At 41.1% G+C, this 16,809-nt stretch overlaps 1 protein-coding gene across 3 annotated transcripts in view; it reads right to left on the bottom strand.

The window, feature by feature from the left end:
- Window positions 1-3,603: 3,603 nt before the first annotated feature.
- Window positions 3,604-16,809, bottom strand: part of SENP1 (SUMO1/sentrin specific peptidase 1) — a 62,173-nt gene continuing 48,967 nt past the window's right edge. For 2 of the 3 annotated variants that reach the window (XM_011987652.1, XM_011987653.1), the window contains exons 14-18: window positions 9,590-9,793; window positions 8,666-8,745; window positions 7,675-7,759; window positions 7,056-7,151; window positions 3,604-6,060 (exon numbers count right to left, since the gene is read on the bottom strand). In XM_011987652.1, coding sequence (XP_011843042.1) covers window positions 5,998-6,060; window positions 7,056-7,151; window positions 7,675-7,759; window positions 8,666-8,745; window positions 9,590-9,793 — 528 coding nt within the window. In that variant the 3' untranslated portion in view covers window positions 3,604-5,997. The remainder of the gene's footprint in view (window positions 6,061-7,055; window positions 7,152-7,674; window positions 7,760-8,665; window positions 8,746-9,589; window positions 9,794-16,809) is intronic. The other variant, XM_011987651.1, reaches the window with a different exon arrangement.

Here is a 16,809-nt window from a genome sequence, read left to right as displayed (position 1 = left end):
AAAATGAGGCACAGGAAGGTGAGGAAGTGAAATATTTTTCCTAGGGTTCAAGGAACAGGCACCCCACCCCCTTCCCTTTGTAACTTTCTGCAGAGCCCAAGACCAGACCAGGTACCCAGGGAGTGGTTTGGGATAAAGGCTGACTCTGACTCATGGTTAGGTCCAGGTCCCCATTCTCAGGGACAGTCTATTGCCTGCCTGGTGATACCCAGTGCAGGCCCAGGCATTCGACAGCTATCTTTAACCACATTCAGGAATCAGAAGAGTGAACGTGGCTTGAAGATTTCCCTACTCACTCCATATTCAATTGGCTTCAAAATCTTAACCATGACTAAAAGAAAACCTTAGAATTTGAGAGCATCCTGGGGACCAGAAGATGATCTTCTAACCCAACATAGAGAAAACTGTTCCCCCAAAATAATAGATTTTTGAGAAGTTGGTGCTTTCTTATGTTTTACTGTCATGAGTGTGAGTTTTACAGGTAGAAAAGTGGCAAGCACTTCACTTTGAAGTTATATTGAGAAGAAAGGGGTGCAGGAGAGGAGCAAGAATACAAGGCCACAGTTAGCAGGGTGAGTTGGAAGTCCTGACTGGTGTGTTTGGCCTCAGGAAAGTTCTTTGGCAGGCTCCACAGACAGGTTTGGTTTTTAAAAGTGCCAAAGAGCCACAAATTTGCATGTTATTTGCGTTCCAGTCTTCACTTCCAGGTATATGGGATGAAATAAATGAATGAACAGTATTCAGACTCCTGGGTAAGGGGTGGACTCAGAAATCCAGACCACACCGAGGATCCAATCACTGGTCCAGCTTGGATCAGGAGACACAGGCACAGAGACAGAGCAAACAGTCATAGAGACAGGGGGACAGAGAGACAAACACCACCAAGTCCTTTTTACCATGGAGTTTCCAGTCAAAGCAAGAAAGCAAGATCCACAGTTTATTTTAAATAAGTCAACTTTTTAAAAATTAGGAAGAATCATATAGACAGGCAGATAAAGGCAACATTATCCCTGACTAATCTCTACCTTTGCCCCTTCATCCTCTATTTCTAGCTTTGTATGGAACTACAAGGCTATGAGTCTGCCTTCTTGATAAGGTGTATTGCTTGGTGTTTGCTTAGCCTCCTAAATTAGTTAACTATAAGGTCTACAGACTCTATAATACAGACTCTAAGATCCTCAGAACAAGGTCAGCAGGCTATAAAACCCTGAGGACAAGGTGCCTTTTATTTCCATAGTCAAACCATCTTTTCACTCTACCCTTCAGGGTGCCTAAGCCCAGTGCTTAAACACATGCTTGTAAAATACCTAGCCTAAGGGGCTTCCTAGAAGTAAGAGACTCAGAGTCTCAATCTATGAGGGATGCACAATATCACCGGAAATAAAAAGGATGGAGGAAACTGTATTTAACAGAAAGCTGTGTAGTTAGAGAAAATACTTCCACGAGGACCCTGGGATAGAGACTGAGAACCCCCACCCACCCCAAAGAGCATGCTAAATGCTGAGGAAGATGTTTTTGTTAAGGGTAGAGTGAGGCATTAGGTTTGAGGCCAGAGATGAACCATTTGGGACCACAAAGGAGGTTGTAGGCTGCCATGAGCAGTCCTCCTTCCTCCACCCTCCACAATACTTTTTTTTTTTTTTTTTTAATTTTTTTTGTGTTGCCCAGGTTGATCTCGAACTCTTGGGCTCAGGTGATCCTCCCATCTCAGCCTCCCAATGTGCTGGGACTACAGGTGTGAGGCACTGTGCCTGGCCCACGATGTTGTCTTTCTAAATAAATGTTGAATAATTACCTCTACCTCATCACTGGCAGGTCAGAAAGAAACAGCTTTTACTCCTGGTTCAAAAGAAAGGCACTAAATCATTTACCTGCCCTTGGTGGCTACATGTCTCAGTCCATTCATGATGCAAACGGTGAATTACAATACAAAGACAATGTGGACTTATATTATTTTCTGATTATAAGGGCTGCAGATGTCCAGATGAGAGATTTTAAGATCATGTTATCAGGGAAGGCATCAAAGAGATGGGATTTGCATATGATTACTCAGTAGGTATTTGTGAAAAGAATAAAAGTAAATTGAATGAGGGGTCTCCAGTGGACTGAACTCTGGACTTCTTGTGTGCCACTCTCCCACACTTTTTCCTTTCCTAGCACTTGTGTTCTGCAAAGGATAAGGCAATCTCCAGAAGGAAGGAATTGATGGCTACTCCTTAGATTGGAATGGAGAAAAGTCTGCAGCTAAGGTCTTGTCGCCTTAACTCTAAAACCAAGCCAGTGTTAAGCCAGTGGCCTTAAAAATTTAACTTTGAATCTCTGCCTTGACTTCCTTTTCCCAGCAGCATTGTGGCGCTTAATACCATTCCAGAATCTTAAGAGTTTGATAAGGCCCCTGGACACCTGGTCCAACCATTCACACAATTGGAATTATCCCTACCATCTCCCTGACAGGCCAAAGAGACAGCCCGCAATAACATTTCCTCAAGGTCCCTCTCCAGCTCAAAGCCTCCTAGCCACTCTTTTCTCTCCCACAAAGGAAGTATGTGTAAGTATCCTTTATTTTAACAGGTGACCCGCATAACCCTCTGTCCCATGTTTCCTTCTCCACCTTTAAAGCTGGGAATAGTAGTGTGTTTTCTTAATAGACAGATGTTAGGAGTCAGTACAGGTAAAACAAGGCCCTAGACTATAATAAAGGATGCTGGGATGAGCCTTGTCCCTTCCCATATTTTTGAAATTCCAAGCTGTGGATGCATTGCTCCTGGGCAGGGAAATAAGGTACTCTTCCCAGGAGTTTAGCACGTGGCCTGTTTAACAATAGGGCCTAATAATCTAACACCTCTTTTTCCGACTCTCTTAGGTATGTGAACTCCCAAGGTGAAAGCATCATATTCTACCTCATGTTAGTCCATCCAGGTGGACCAAACAAAAAGAAACCGCAGGTGTCAGTCCTCTCTCTTACTCCAGCAAGACATATTTAAAAGCCGGAGGGATGGCACAGGACCAGAAGCTGCAACATTAAAAACATTGGGGCTCTTAAGTGAACTCTTCCCCCTTTACCCACTAGAGCTGCTTAAGGGCCATGTAAAACCAGGCAGTAATGGACAGGCTATGGGACGGGGTTGGTGGAGGTGCTTTTCTAGGTTATCTGTGTTTCTACCTCAGGATCTTGGTGCTAACATTGCTGGGGGCAGTGGGTAGAAGATGCCAGCATGATTACAGTGGCTAAAGAATACAGAAATTAATTCCACATAAAAGTATGAAGCATCTCATACAGAGGACTCAGTTGACACAAATTCCCCAGGCTGGATGAGGGAAAAGTACTCTTACATTTAACCCTAAATAGGACTCCTTGGAGCAATGGTGGGTCCCAGGTGACAAATGGGATGTAACTAGCCTCTGTGCCTCAGACCATGTGTTTCTCAAATGGATAAGGAAGGTCTATCTGGTATTCTCTGTTCAGGGTCTCAGAGTGATTCTTGGGTCTATGGTTTCTGTTGAGATCTCTATAGCTGGCATCTAGTGCGTATCATCCCTTAAATATTCCTTTCTTAGGGAAGGCAGGTGAATATGAGCACTTAACACAGGAGAAAGGGGAAGACAGGAGAAAAAAAGTCTTACTTAGTTTAAAGCAAATTACATAAGACATTAATAACATGCCTTTGGGCCATAAAATGCAGAAATATATATTTTTTTCCTGGTCATCAAAGACTACCCCTAAACAAAGGGGAAAGTTTCCAGATACTACTCCTGATCTTGTTGGCTAGCTCAGGAAAGAATGGTCCACTGTGTAAGTCTGTATTTGGACCAGGTCCAGGGTGGTAAGATGGTCTCAGGGTCACTAACTTCTACCTTGTGCAAAACTGCATTAGTCAGAAAGGGGGCCCAAATTCAGACAGGCTCAACAATTCCTTATATATTTTTCAAAGTGCTTTTGTTCCATGTTTCATTTTCTGCTATACATGGCAATAAATATTTGTTGCTTTGGTCTGTACAAAGTCTGTGAGGAAGGTAAGACAGATGTTATCTAAATGGACAAACAATAAATACAGAGAACAATCTTGTTCTGAGTCCCCCAGACAATAGTGAAAGAACCTGAAAAAGGTCTTTTGATTTATAGTCCAAATCTATACCATATTGCCACCTTTCAAGTTGTTGCTTACATACAGTAAATACCAAGAACTAGACAATATTCCAGGAGTCCTGCAATGAGCCTGCATGCCACAGCTTTCTAAAAGAGAATGTGAAGGTCCCCAGCAACTCATATATAGAAAGCTATTTATTTCCTACAGAAAACTCAAAACAAAGAAAAAGAAAGAAAAATAAAGAGAGACAGAAACAGAAAGGGAAAGAAAGAGAGAGAGAGAAAACAAGCACACAAAAGGTGGTCTTTCCCCAAAAGGCAGGCAGTTGAAGGTAGGACATGTAGTTGCTGGAGTGGAAACAGTAACATTCAGTTAACAATGGAATATTTAAAAAAAATAGTTTTCTTTTCAAATTGTAACTTGTGGTAAAACATAGAAAAAGGTACTAAACAAGCTTGTATAAAACAGTAAAATTTTCAAATAAGCCCAGGGAAAAAGCACAATGCTGGAAAGAATGCGGTACAAGGGGAGAGGAGAAAAGATTTCATACAAAACTACCTATTACAATACAGAAAAAAGTATAAAATGTTCCTACTTTGGAACTTAAGTACAAAATGACACTGGCATTGATCACTTCACTATCCAAGCCTGAGGAGCTCTCAGAGGGTGGGGAGAGATGCTAGAAAGAAAAGGAATAGCAGTTTTAAAATCTCAAGTTGATCAGTCCAAGCTCCACCCGTTTTTTTTTAGCTGAAAATATCATCCCCCTCTGTAACCTCTACCCATATGGCAAAGTTCATCCAGGCCTCAAAATATTCCATTAGGTAGTCCACAAACACCCTACTCATAGGGGCTGGGATCTCTGTGTGCTGGAATTTGGAAAATGGAAATAAATCTACAGGCTAAATGGTGAACACATTCAGTCTTTAAAAAAGAAAAAAATAGCATATCCCTGTGAAATTTTATACATATATATACATATATATGTGTATATATATGTATACATATGAAATTCTCTGTGGTTAGAAACATATTTAAACTAGCCACAGACCAAACTAGACCTGCATTCATCCAACGCTGGAATTTTATGCTAAATACTAAGGTCCTTCTTCTTCTTGGTCAGAAGCAGGCAACAGTAAAAGTGGTGCTTTGTTGCGCCACTGAAACCGCTCCCTGGGTGGGTCTTCCCCATATCATGTGTTGGTAGCACATGCAAACCCCTGCTTTTAAGGAAAGGACTGCTTGGAACTTTGGGACCTGTCCAGGGCTCATGTGCTGTGCCTCCGGATAGGATGAAGCTACAGATGATAAAACAGCTACGTATAAAAGCAGGTGGATTTTGTATAGGGACATATAAATAGGAAAGGTCCTGGAGGAGGGGACTTATGCCTGTGCCCCAAAATCCAGTTTACAGTCACATTCCTGACTACACATCGTGAAAACTGTGTGTGTGTGTGGGTGTGTGTGTATGTCCTGTATATGCTGGTGGTTTTTATCCCTTCCTTTTGCCCATGCCCTTTCCTACTTCTTAGTAAGGCCTAACAACAAGAATTTATATGAAACCAAGATTCTTTCCAAGCTTTTCTCAGTCCCGTAATTAGGGACTGAGCGAGGCTGGAGCCCTTTGAAAACAAGATGGCAGAACTGAAGAAGTGAAAAGCAGTCTCTCTCTTCAGATTAGGGATGTCCCTCACCCCTTTCACAGCACCAAAGTTTCTTTGCAAAAATAGTATCTGAGATACAAAAGGAAAGGCAGATGTGCTTGTGAATGCATCTCGCCAGGGCCTGGTCCAGGATCAAGGGTGTTACAAGAACAGAGGGCTGGGAGCAGCTGTTTCCAAGGTCTCTGGCTGTAGACAACAAAGAGCTGGTCCCCCACATGGTCAAGGTCTGCTAACTGAGACAGTCTTCACAAGAGTTTTCGGTGGAGGATCTCCCAGACCATCCGCTTCCGGAAGTATGGCATGTGTTGCTGTAGAGACACAGAGACACCCTTAATTTTCAATGCTTTTGTCTAGACCTAATACTCCTTTCCCCATACTTCTTTCTTTTGCAAGGTTTTCAACAAACAGTCTCAGTTGTATTTCTGGTCTTTTAAATTATTCATTCTTGGTTACATGTGGTTTTTTTCTTTTCATTGTTTTTTCCATTGTAATTTCTATTGCTATTTTTCATTGTTATAGCCTTAGAAGTTACACTGGGTATTTCCAGGAATCCCCAGGCTATGCCCACATGTCTCTAAGAATTTTGAGAATGGTGTCTAATAAGTCCTGTATGTTGAACTTTTAAGAGGATACGAGCCTAGGCCTAAAAATAAAAAATTCACTTTTTAGAAGAATTAAGGGAACTTCAAGAGTCAGCTCAGGCTGGTCTAGACAAAGGGCTATGGTAGAAAAATCTGGTAAAGTCACTGATTCAAACAGAAGTAAAAGACTTAAGTGGAGAACACATCAGAATAAACCATAATCTCTAGTCTCAATCCACTTTGGTCTGAGGGACCACATGGACAGAAATGACCAATCACTCTCTAAGAGAAGACTGACCAGATTCATCAAGTGAGGGGTCAGGGGAGGGGGCAGCATAACAAATTACACTAAGAGATTGAGGTATGGCCTATTCCCAAACCTCACTACTAACGGAATGCAAGGGAACTAAAGAAACTTGCTATGGTCCCAGTTCTCTTTAGAAGTTACAGTAGGTAGAGGAGACAGGCAGAGAAGGTTCTGCTCTTGACCAGGAAACTTTTACTACAATAACTGAGGTGTGGTAACCCAGGACGTGGCTTATCACTAATTTTCTTTCTTTTGTGATGTGGCTCAGGCAGTAACCATCAGTGTTATGAATCATGGGCTGAAGCACGCTAAAGGTTAGGGCAGAGGCCCCTAAAGAGAACTGGAGAGAAAAACATCTACAGGGCAGCTTGGAGACAAGATAATCCTAGAGCTCTCTATGGAAGGCTCAGTTCACCTGTGTAAAGTTGATTGGTCTGTCTTTGGTAATACAGTCAGCATATTTGCAGGCAAACATCCCACAGTCACTTCCATTCATCTGCTGTGGAATTTCCTGGAAGACCAACAAAAACAAAAATGACATCTTTCCAAGCTTCTCTCCTTCTTAGATTAAAAATAAGAACGAAACGATATAAATTATACAGGTTTCTCTAAATTATAAACAGATGACTCTGGCCCCCTCAGTCAGGACAACAGAGGCTCAAAGAAACAAAATATAACATTCCAGTCAGGTCTATGTACTTCATAGTAATCACACTGGAGACTATCTCAGACTTCCATGGCACCTAAAGGTATAAAAACTGCTCCCTCCCCCAGAGGCCAAATAATCAGCAAACATTCCCCTTAGGAGTGAAAAGCTTAGGAAAATATCTGGGCATTTAGCAAACCTAGTTCTACATAAGAAACACACAGTTTTCCTACGGATAGCTTAATTTATCCTCCCCCAGAAACCAACCAACCAAGCTGAAGTCAGGCTAGACACTAAGACAGGTGGTCCCTGGGAATTAAGCAGTAAAATTCTTTCCTCCCCAGATACCCTACTCTTTGGATTTTTATTTCATCAAGATGAAAAGTACCTGGCTTTTCTTGCTGAAGAGCTGCCAGCCATTGGTGTCAAACTCTTTCCTTTTCTTGTCAATGCTTTCTTGCTTTAGGTATTGCCTAAAGGTATCAGGAGAGAATGAGACAAGCAGTGGAGAACATGGATGACAGCTGCCACACTAAGAATGCAGCTGACAATCCCTAAGAACAAATTTGTTTCATCTGCTCTTCTGAGGAAAAGAGTATATAATGCTGGGCAAGGAATCCCTGGATTGTTCAGTTTTCTCCAGAGCTGAGCTTGCCTCTTCTAGCTTGCCTCTTCTAATGTCCACTCTGTCAACTCAAAAGGAACATGACCTCTGCCTACCATTCCTTCTGAGGAATGATTCTTTTTATCTTTTCCTTGGTTTATATGGTCCTTTAGAACTCAATCTAATGGAAGAAAAGTGCTTTTCTGGCACTACTGAGGTATTTATTTACTATTGTTAGCTTGGTTCTCCTATGTAAAAATTAAATCCAAATCAACAATGTATTGAGAATACCTTCGATAGAGCACTCTTAAGTGCAAACTGTTTACCATTGTGCAATCTACTTCCTCCTGGCCATCAGAGTGGTACAGAGAGGAATAGGTGTTTTGGAAAATGAAACAGGTGGAGCATAAAGAGATTTGCATTCTGGTTTCCACCTGAGCCACTAACTAATAGGACCTGGGCAAATCAAAGGCACCTCTGTGGGCCTTGGTCTCTTCATTTGAAAAATGAGGAGGTCGGATTAAATGATTTCTAAGTAGCATCTATATCTTTATATCTAGTCTATATTTTAGTGCATTAGGATAGTAATTGCTCCCATTAGGGCTTACTTTGGTATTGTTTTTAAACTAAACTTAGACACAAAATATGCATTTTTACTTAATATGAAGATTTTATCAATCACTCCACTGAAGGTATCAAACAACTGAGTTCTATTACTGGAAAAACACCACATATACCCGATATCAAACTCTTCTGTCCTCAACTCCCTACTTACAAGAGGATTCTGCAGGCTTCATTGTTTATCCCACCCATAGAGTCGTAATAGGTAATATTCTTCTTTCTAAAGTCCACAACCTGAGAATAAGAAAAAAAATCTGGGTGTTTATGAAGTGAAGAAAATTGGTTTAAGCTTTTCCCTTTCCTGCTCTTTGGAACCTTCTGCCAGACTTCCTACAAAATCATGATAAGTTTGACTGATACTTTGCATTATATTATGCTTAATCTGCAGAGAAAAAAAATGAAGGGGTTATTCACATAAAACTATGATGGCACTGATCAACGGGTAGCCCCATTACTGCTGTGAAGCCTTTTTCTAATGTTCATTCTCTCCCTCTGCAAAGTGGGCAACAGTGAAGAAACTACATGATTTTCAGGGAATATAAGGTGAGTATCTCAAAATCATTTCCACAGCTTCACAAAGATGGTGAGCAGATTCTGGGTTTTATTTCTTTATATTGAGAAGTTCCTTTTAGCTTTATGCTTTTCAAATGTAATCCAAAACAGACTGTGAAACAGTTTTATTAACACATTAAGCTAATGCTCACAGAGTCATAAAAATATTAAATTACCAAGTATGCAAGGTAAGTGACGATTAGGCTGAAAATAACAGTCACAGAATCTGAGTGGCAGCATCATTAATAAGTCACTTTTTTCCCCCATGCCTTCCTTTAAGACTGCTTAGACACCCTATAACTCTCTTTTAAATATTTCCAGAAAAGGAAATTCCATAGCTTTCTTCAAAATCTATATCCCAATCTTGATAGGAACTTCATTGATCTATCTGATTTTAGTCAACCTACTACTAAACACTCTTTCTCTCAACAATCAAGGGAAAATGTAGAACTACTACTCACTACCCTTTGTGTGTTCTATAATTACATAGCTTTTACATTTTATCAAAAATGAAAGGGGTACTCACAGCTAGACACCAGTGCACTCCCAGGTGAATGGGCACCAAAAGAATGTCAACAGAAAATACATCTACTTTCTTTGTCCAACGTTTCACTGCCTGATAACCAGCCGTTTTTAATTTAGTGAAGAAAAACGTATTAAATGCATGCACACTTGGCAAGCCCTTCTCTTTACTTCGCTCCATCAGCATATTCATGTAGAAATTGATGATCTGTGGGAAGAAGTTACACCTATTAGAATAGACACTCAGGCCTAGCCTTTCAAAGCAGTTGCAGTTGCTGTATTGAATAGCATATGTAATTGTTTCCTAATAAACTGAATTAAGTCTTCAACATCCAACAGACTCATTTCTCTAAATCAAATTCTGACTAGAAGGGGGAAGGCTGAAGTGCTATAAACAGTGAAAAGAGAAAAAGCTGACATATATTATGGGGTTGGGAGTACAAATGGGCAGACGCTGGCGAGGCTTGAAGAAGACTGAAGGTTAGGTCAAAAGACTGCAGAAAGACAGGGATGTTAGAAGGTGAGGCTTATAGAAGAGGAAAGGAAGGCATGCAAACAGTTTAATAAGGTACATTAGCAGTTACCTTTACCTACTGGAACTGTGATAGCAATTTAAGTAGATACTGAGCTCAGTTAGAGCCTAGTGTTAGTCAAGTTAAAATCAAGAATTCACACTTTATATCAGAGCCACATGGTTTTGCACAAAGATGGAAAACTCTGCTCCACGGTTTGAGACTGCCTTTTCAACTTAATAACCCATCCTGCAGAGGCAAACTCTTTTGGTCTCAAGTAGAACTAAGTGACAGGAGAAGCCATCAATTATATTAGAAAAACACCTGTAAACTGATAGTAGCTCAGCAACGTCACCTTTATATAAAGGCACACATGGAAGCATAAAAACCTACCTTATATGAGACCTAAAAGTCAAGTCACAAACATGAAGAGTAAAGTTCTACCCCAGAATCTATATGGTTAGCTTTCTCATCTTTGTTGATTCCATTTATGCCTTCACTATCAAGTGTGGAAAGAAATTACAATGCCTGAGTGGGGAGATGTGTGATTCTTTCTGTTAATGAAACAACATCTTCTCCAATAGTGACTTTGTTGTGTATGGTTCCATTAGGTCCAGGACTCTTGGTACTAAAACCTGAAAGTTATTGTGCCGGAAGTTACTGCATACTTACTTTATGTGGCCAGCTGAGGTCACGCCAGTGTCTGTCAACTGCAAGGAATGAATGGGCTAACTGATCCACGGCTTGGAAATATGACTAAGAAAACAGGCACATTTTTCAGAATGCTTTTTGGGGAATGGGAAAATGCCCCTGTTCTTTGACAAATATTTACACACCAGGATGCCAGAACAGTGAGCTACTGCCCAACAGTAAGCAACGACATACTGGGTAGGCAGCAGGGAACACTGCCAGGAACACACCGGAGCATGGTCTAGACCAGAGAAAGGGCCTATAGATGAGGATGCCTAGGCAGCTGCGGGAAACCACACTCGCCATGAGGCAGAACTCTGAGGTGGGAAAGGCTAGGACTGAAGAAAGACACTGTTTTCTCTGCAGCTCTGACGACTGAGCAACAGGCCCAGTCAGCCCAAAGGACTCAGGTTATGGCTTATTCTCTGCCTAGTGTGATGCCCAACAGATAACTGGAGCTCAGTTGTTATAGATAATGATACTTAATCAAGACACAATTAGAATCAGGTATTTCTCAACTATAAGTTTCCAATCTAACTCTGCCCCTCAGGAAAATGGTGCTAACGGATGCCTCTAGGTTTCTAAAGGCAGCCACAAATGCAGTAGGATCTTCTCAGCAAGTACAGATTTCTAGGCTGTAAACTATGTTCTCTAATGAGGAAAAATTGGCAAAAAGGAATTCACTGATTCCTCTGGCCTTCTACCCATCTTATAATGTTGGCCACGTTATAGGGTAAGCCCTTCAACCCAAGACATAAGCAAATGACCAGCCAGTCACTGTAAGTGAAACCTTCCATGGGGCAGACAGCTTATATACTCCAACAAGAAATAACGACTGAAGCAGGAGGTGAAAGGGACTAGGCAGAGAGATAAGGACGGTGAAGCACCTGACAGCCACGGAGATACATCTCCCCTAGGTGTCTATCAGAGATTACCTCTGGAATTGTAAGTCTGAACTGAAAAAAAAAAAGAATGACATAAATGAGTGTCATGCTATACATCACTATTCTATTTTTCAAGAGGAAAGAGTTCCAGAAACCAAGGAAGCTTAGCTGGACTTACACAGCCTGAGTTTTGCTTGTTTTTTCAACTTGAGAGGGTTCACTAGAAAGCTCAGGACCAACACAGTTGAACAAGAACAGAGAACCCCAGTGATCAGACAGCACGGTATCTGTTCCCTTTGAGAATTCCTCTTCCATTGCTGCACCCAACCAAAGTTTCTCAACTGAGAGGGAAATGGCCTCCTCCAAAGTCAACTAGTTAATTAGCTCTAAGGAATGATCTGGGTTCTTTTTCATTTCCCCTAGATCCCAGTAGGAGGGAGTTTGGTGACCTCAATGCTCCCCACATTAGCTGAGAATGTAAATCTGACATCTGAGACAGAATTTAGATTCAAGTCTTTCTCCTCAATTTTTTAGCTATTACTCCATCCAAATGAGGAAAATTGCCACAGTTCAGCCAAGACACCATCATACCAAAAAAACAAGCTAAGAGAGAACAAAGAAGTCCTACATGTCATCTCACAGAGGAGGGCTGAAGATGAAGGAAAAAGAAATGAGAGAAGGGATCACAGTGTTCAAGATGAAAGAGGAGCAGTGATGGTCACAGCATTTGCTTGCATTTTGTGAAGACAACGGTCCCCTACGCCAAGTTGGCAACAGCCCTTTACTCAAACAAGACTCTCTTAGCACCAGCAGATCCTAAATTCCCTTTGAAATAAGGAGCTAAAAGTAGATCAGCCCTGTGCTTGCTGTTTGTCTCGCCAATATACCACAATCTGAGGACTACTGTCAACGTTAGTCCACCTGTCACCTTTTCTGGGACCCACACTTGCCTCTATTTGCTCATTGTGGCTCTTGGTGCTTAAGGAGCTGCCCTTCCTGCTGCCTTCGCAGGCTTGGCCATAAGCATCTACTTGTCTATGCAGTCATGTTTAGGGATGGGTGGGTTGTTTATAGTGCCTTGTTCCTCCGATATTTTATTTGAAGAGCTGCCAGGCTGAAGCTGAAAAAAGCTTTTCTTTCAGAGAAACGCCTACAATGTTTTCAAATTAAGGATTCAATCCCCTTTTCCTGTATGTTACCACAATGACATAAATGACCAATGCTATTTGCATCTTCCCTCTTCCCCAGTAAACCAGCCAAACTATTGTTTTCTCATGTTTTTAGAAATATTTCACTACCAGTAAAGTCTTGATTTTTAGCCATTCTCATGCTTATACTTTGAACCCGTCTAATCAGCTTGAGAAAAAATGTTCTAAAAGGCCTGCGCATGACAATACTTCTGAGCAGAGATTAAGACAACTTTTGGGGGGACAAAAGCCGTTTTTCCAATTTTACCTCTCTAGATTTTCACCTCGACCTCCCCATTCTGATTTTCAAATTAAATTTACCCTTGTCAACCACAAAGTCCAAAAGACTAACTGAACAGCAGCATTTGATAGTGGGTCAGGTCATTCACTCATAGGAGTTAACCTAGTCATATTACAGAAACCAGAAAGGCAGGTTTCCCTCACTGTGAACATGCACACAGAATTTTTCTCACATACCAATTCAAGGAACAAATTATCAGAACTATAGCTAAAATTTTAGAGAAAGGCAAGCAACATGTTAATGGAGTCATTTATGGAGAATAACTACTATTCTCCATGTGACCTTCCATAAATCCCTGGTTAATCAAGGCTAGTTCTATTGAGAAACACTTCAAAGAGATAAACCATAATAATCTGGATGCCAAAGAGTCATGCTAGAAAACTTTAGTTATGTAATCCCAGCACTTTGGGAGGCCGAGACGGGCGGATCACGAGGTCAGGAGATCGAGACCATCCTGGCTAACACGGTGAAACCCTGTCTCTACTAAAAAATACAAAAAACTAGCCGGGCGAGGTGGCGGGTGCCTGTAGTCCCAGCTACTCGGGAGGCTGAGGCAGGAGAATGGCGTGAACCCGGGAGGCGGAGCTTGCAGTGAGCCAAGATGCAGCCACTGCACTCCAGCCTGGGCAACAGAGCGAGACTCCATCTCAAAAAAAAAAAAAAAAAACAAAACAAAACTTTAGTTCTGATCATTTTATTCCACACGTAAGTGTACAAGCACATGGTGGATTCATCATATTCACTTAACTAATTTATTTCATTTTGCCTAGTTTTTTTCCTTCTTATGCAATCAGCTTTTATTCTCTAAGGAAAACCTATTCCTAAGGCTAGGTTTGTCTAGTTGAACTTAAAAGTTTTGCAAGCTGTTTCCTCTCTTTACTGAACATCACTCAAATTTAACTACTCCTTGGAAACAATTATCAAACTATGACCACTACCAATTCCCCCCATTCCCATAAAAAATATATATATATATTCTGAAAGTTAGAATGCTAGACAAAGCTGGGCGTGAGCTCCTGCCTACAATCCTAGCACTTTGGGAGGCTAAGGTGGTAGGATCACTTGAGGCCAGGAATTCGAGACCAGACTGGGCAATATAGTGAGACTTTCTCTCTAAAAACTAAAAATAAACAAAAAAGCCAGGCATGGTGGCACATTCCTGTGGTCCCAGCTCCTTGGGAGGCTGAGGCAGGAGGGTCACTTTAGCCCAGAAGTTTGAGGCTGCAGTGAGTTGAGATCACGCCACTGCACTCCAGCCTGGGCAACAGAGCGAGACAAAAAAAAAAAAAAAAAAAAAAAAAGAACGTTCATCAAAATGCAAGTGCTCTGGTTCCAGATTCTGATTCTGCAATAAAAATCAGGTGACTTTGGTACTTCACTATAAAGTTTTACTTCTTATTTTATACTACCAATCAAGTAAGAATATGCTCTCTATACACTAGGCTATTGTGATGCTGAACAGCCAAGAGACATCTCTTCCTTTTCAGAGATGAAGCTTACCAAGTAGGTAATTAGTCTGCCTGGTTAGCTGTGGCTTCAATGTAATTACAGTCTGCTATGTAGATTCTATCTTAATTCCTCCTTCACTATCCTCCTGTCCCCCATATTTCCTATGAGTTTGGTTCTCATTGGCCTTTCGCTAGCTGGTGAAGTTAGAAATACTGTATTCCAACAGTCCAATGCTTTTCCAATTGGAAACAACTGGTAATAACTAATATGTGTTTATAGAGTAGAACCCATCCCCCAAAAAAGAGACATGTCAGCTTGCTATTTTTCCAATTCATCTATGTAAACTGACAGCAAGGAATGAGAGGGAGAACAGGGTCTTGGAGGGAAAATAATAGAGAGACAGGAAATGCTCCAGTTATCCTGCTTCTCCACGTAGGATAGGGCATAGAGGGCTGAGTAGAGGAAAAAGTGTTTCTGGTGTACAAATATTTGGGTGCATAGGATCGATCTAACTGTTCCAGTCTTCTACATCCTTACTGATTTTCTACTTATTCTATCCATTACTCAGAGGCAGTGAAACCTCCAATAGTAATAGATTTGTCTATTTCTCCTTTCAGTTCTATCAGATTATGCTTCACCTATTTTGAAGTTCTGTTATTAGGTGTGTACATATTTAGGTTGTTAAGCCTTCTTGATGAACTGACCCTTTTATCATTAAGAAATGTCTCTATTACTGATAATATTCCTTGTTCTGAAATCTAATTTGTATAATGCTAATAAGTCACTTTTTCTTTTGATTCATGTTTGCAGGGTATATTTTTTCTGTCCTTTAACTTTTGTAAACCTATGTCTTCACATTTAAAATGGTTTCTTGGCCAGGCGTAGTGGCTCACGTCTGTAATCCCGGCACTTTGGGAGGCCAAGGCAGTGGGTCACCTGTGGTCAGGAGTTCAAGACCAGCCTGGCCAACGTGGTGAAAACCCATCTCTACTAAAAATAGAAAAATTAGCTGGGTGTGGTGGCAGGTGCCTGTAATCCCAGCTACTCGGGAGGCTGGGGCAGGAGAATCACTTGAAGCTGGGAGGCTGAGGTTGCAGTGAGCCAAGATCACGCCATTGTACTCTAGCCTGGGTGACAAGAGCAAAACTCTACCTCAAAAATAAATAATAAATAAATGGTTTCTTACAGACAGCTTTTTAATCCAATCTGACAATCTCTGCCTCCTTTCACATATATGTAATATAGATATAACATATAGATATAAACATATGTTTAACATATATACATTATAAAAAACCAGAATATTTATTGCATGACTAATCACTGAAATCCTTAAGATTAACTGGATGACGCAACTGCTGCCCTCTTGGGTGTAGGTGTTGTTCCTTCACAGAGTCCATGCCTAAATCTGCAGTATACGATGTTTAGGTGCTTCATTCAACCAGTCGCAGTGGTATTTTATTTTAGCCTTGGCAGTCTAGTTATACTTTCTCTTGCCCTTAGCAGGGGAGCCACATTTGCCACAGGTTGACTTCTGAAGGCGGTAGGCCTTACAGCCACAGAGGCAGCACAACTTGTGTATCGTATCACGACACTTTCCAAACAGCGATGTTCCCTTATCTTATTATCTTTACGGATACCTGCCAGACACCCTCACCAATGAATCCTTTTGCTGTTACACAGGGCCAAACATTCTCAAATTTCTCCCCTCAGCTCCTAACTGAGGTCAGAACTGTGCAGGCTCCCCAAAGGTCAGACTGAAGCAAGGGACACAGTGCAGCTTCAGCTCCACAATTATGGGCTTGGTCCCCCAGGCATCAGTCAGCAGCTATTCTTCTGGCTCAAGAGGGCCGCTGCATGCCCTTTTCCTGCCCATCAGCTCCCTTTATCTGGAAATTTGCTGGCCTCCCCAAGGAGAGCCAATCTCTGCCTTTTAATTGGATGTTTATTTACCCTATACTGTTCAGTAAGGCAGCCACTAGCCAAATGTGACTACTGAGCACTTGAAATGTGACTAATTCAACTAGAGATGTACTATAAGTGTAAACTGCATAGCACATTCAAAGAGAAGGTAAAATATCTCAATAGTATTTTGATTACATGCCAAAATGACATATTCTGGATATATTGGGTTAAATAATGTTATTTTATTTTATATATTATATACAAAATATATATTTGATATATATTATATATATATT

This window comes from Mandrillus leucophaeus, unplaced genomic scaffold, assembly GCF_000951045.1.
Source record: "Mandrillus leucophaeus isolate KB7577 unplaced genomic scaffold, Mleu.le_1.0 Scaffold313, whole genome shotgun sequence".
Taxonomy (NCBI): Eukaryota; Metazoa; Chordata; class Mammalia; order Primates; family Cercopithecidae; genus Mandrillus; species Mandrillus leucophaeus.
The sequence above is the reverse complement of the archived record's forward strand: the minus strand, read 5'-3'. Positions and strand labels throughout refer to the sequence as shown.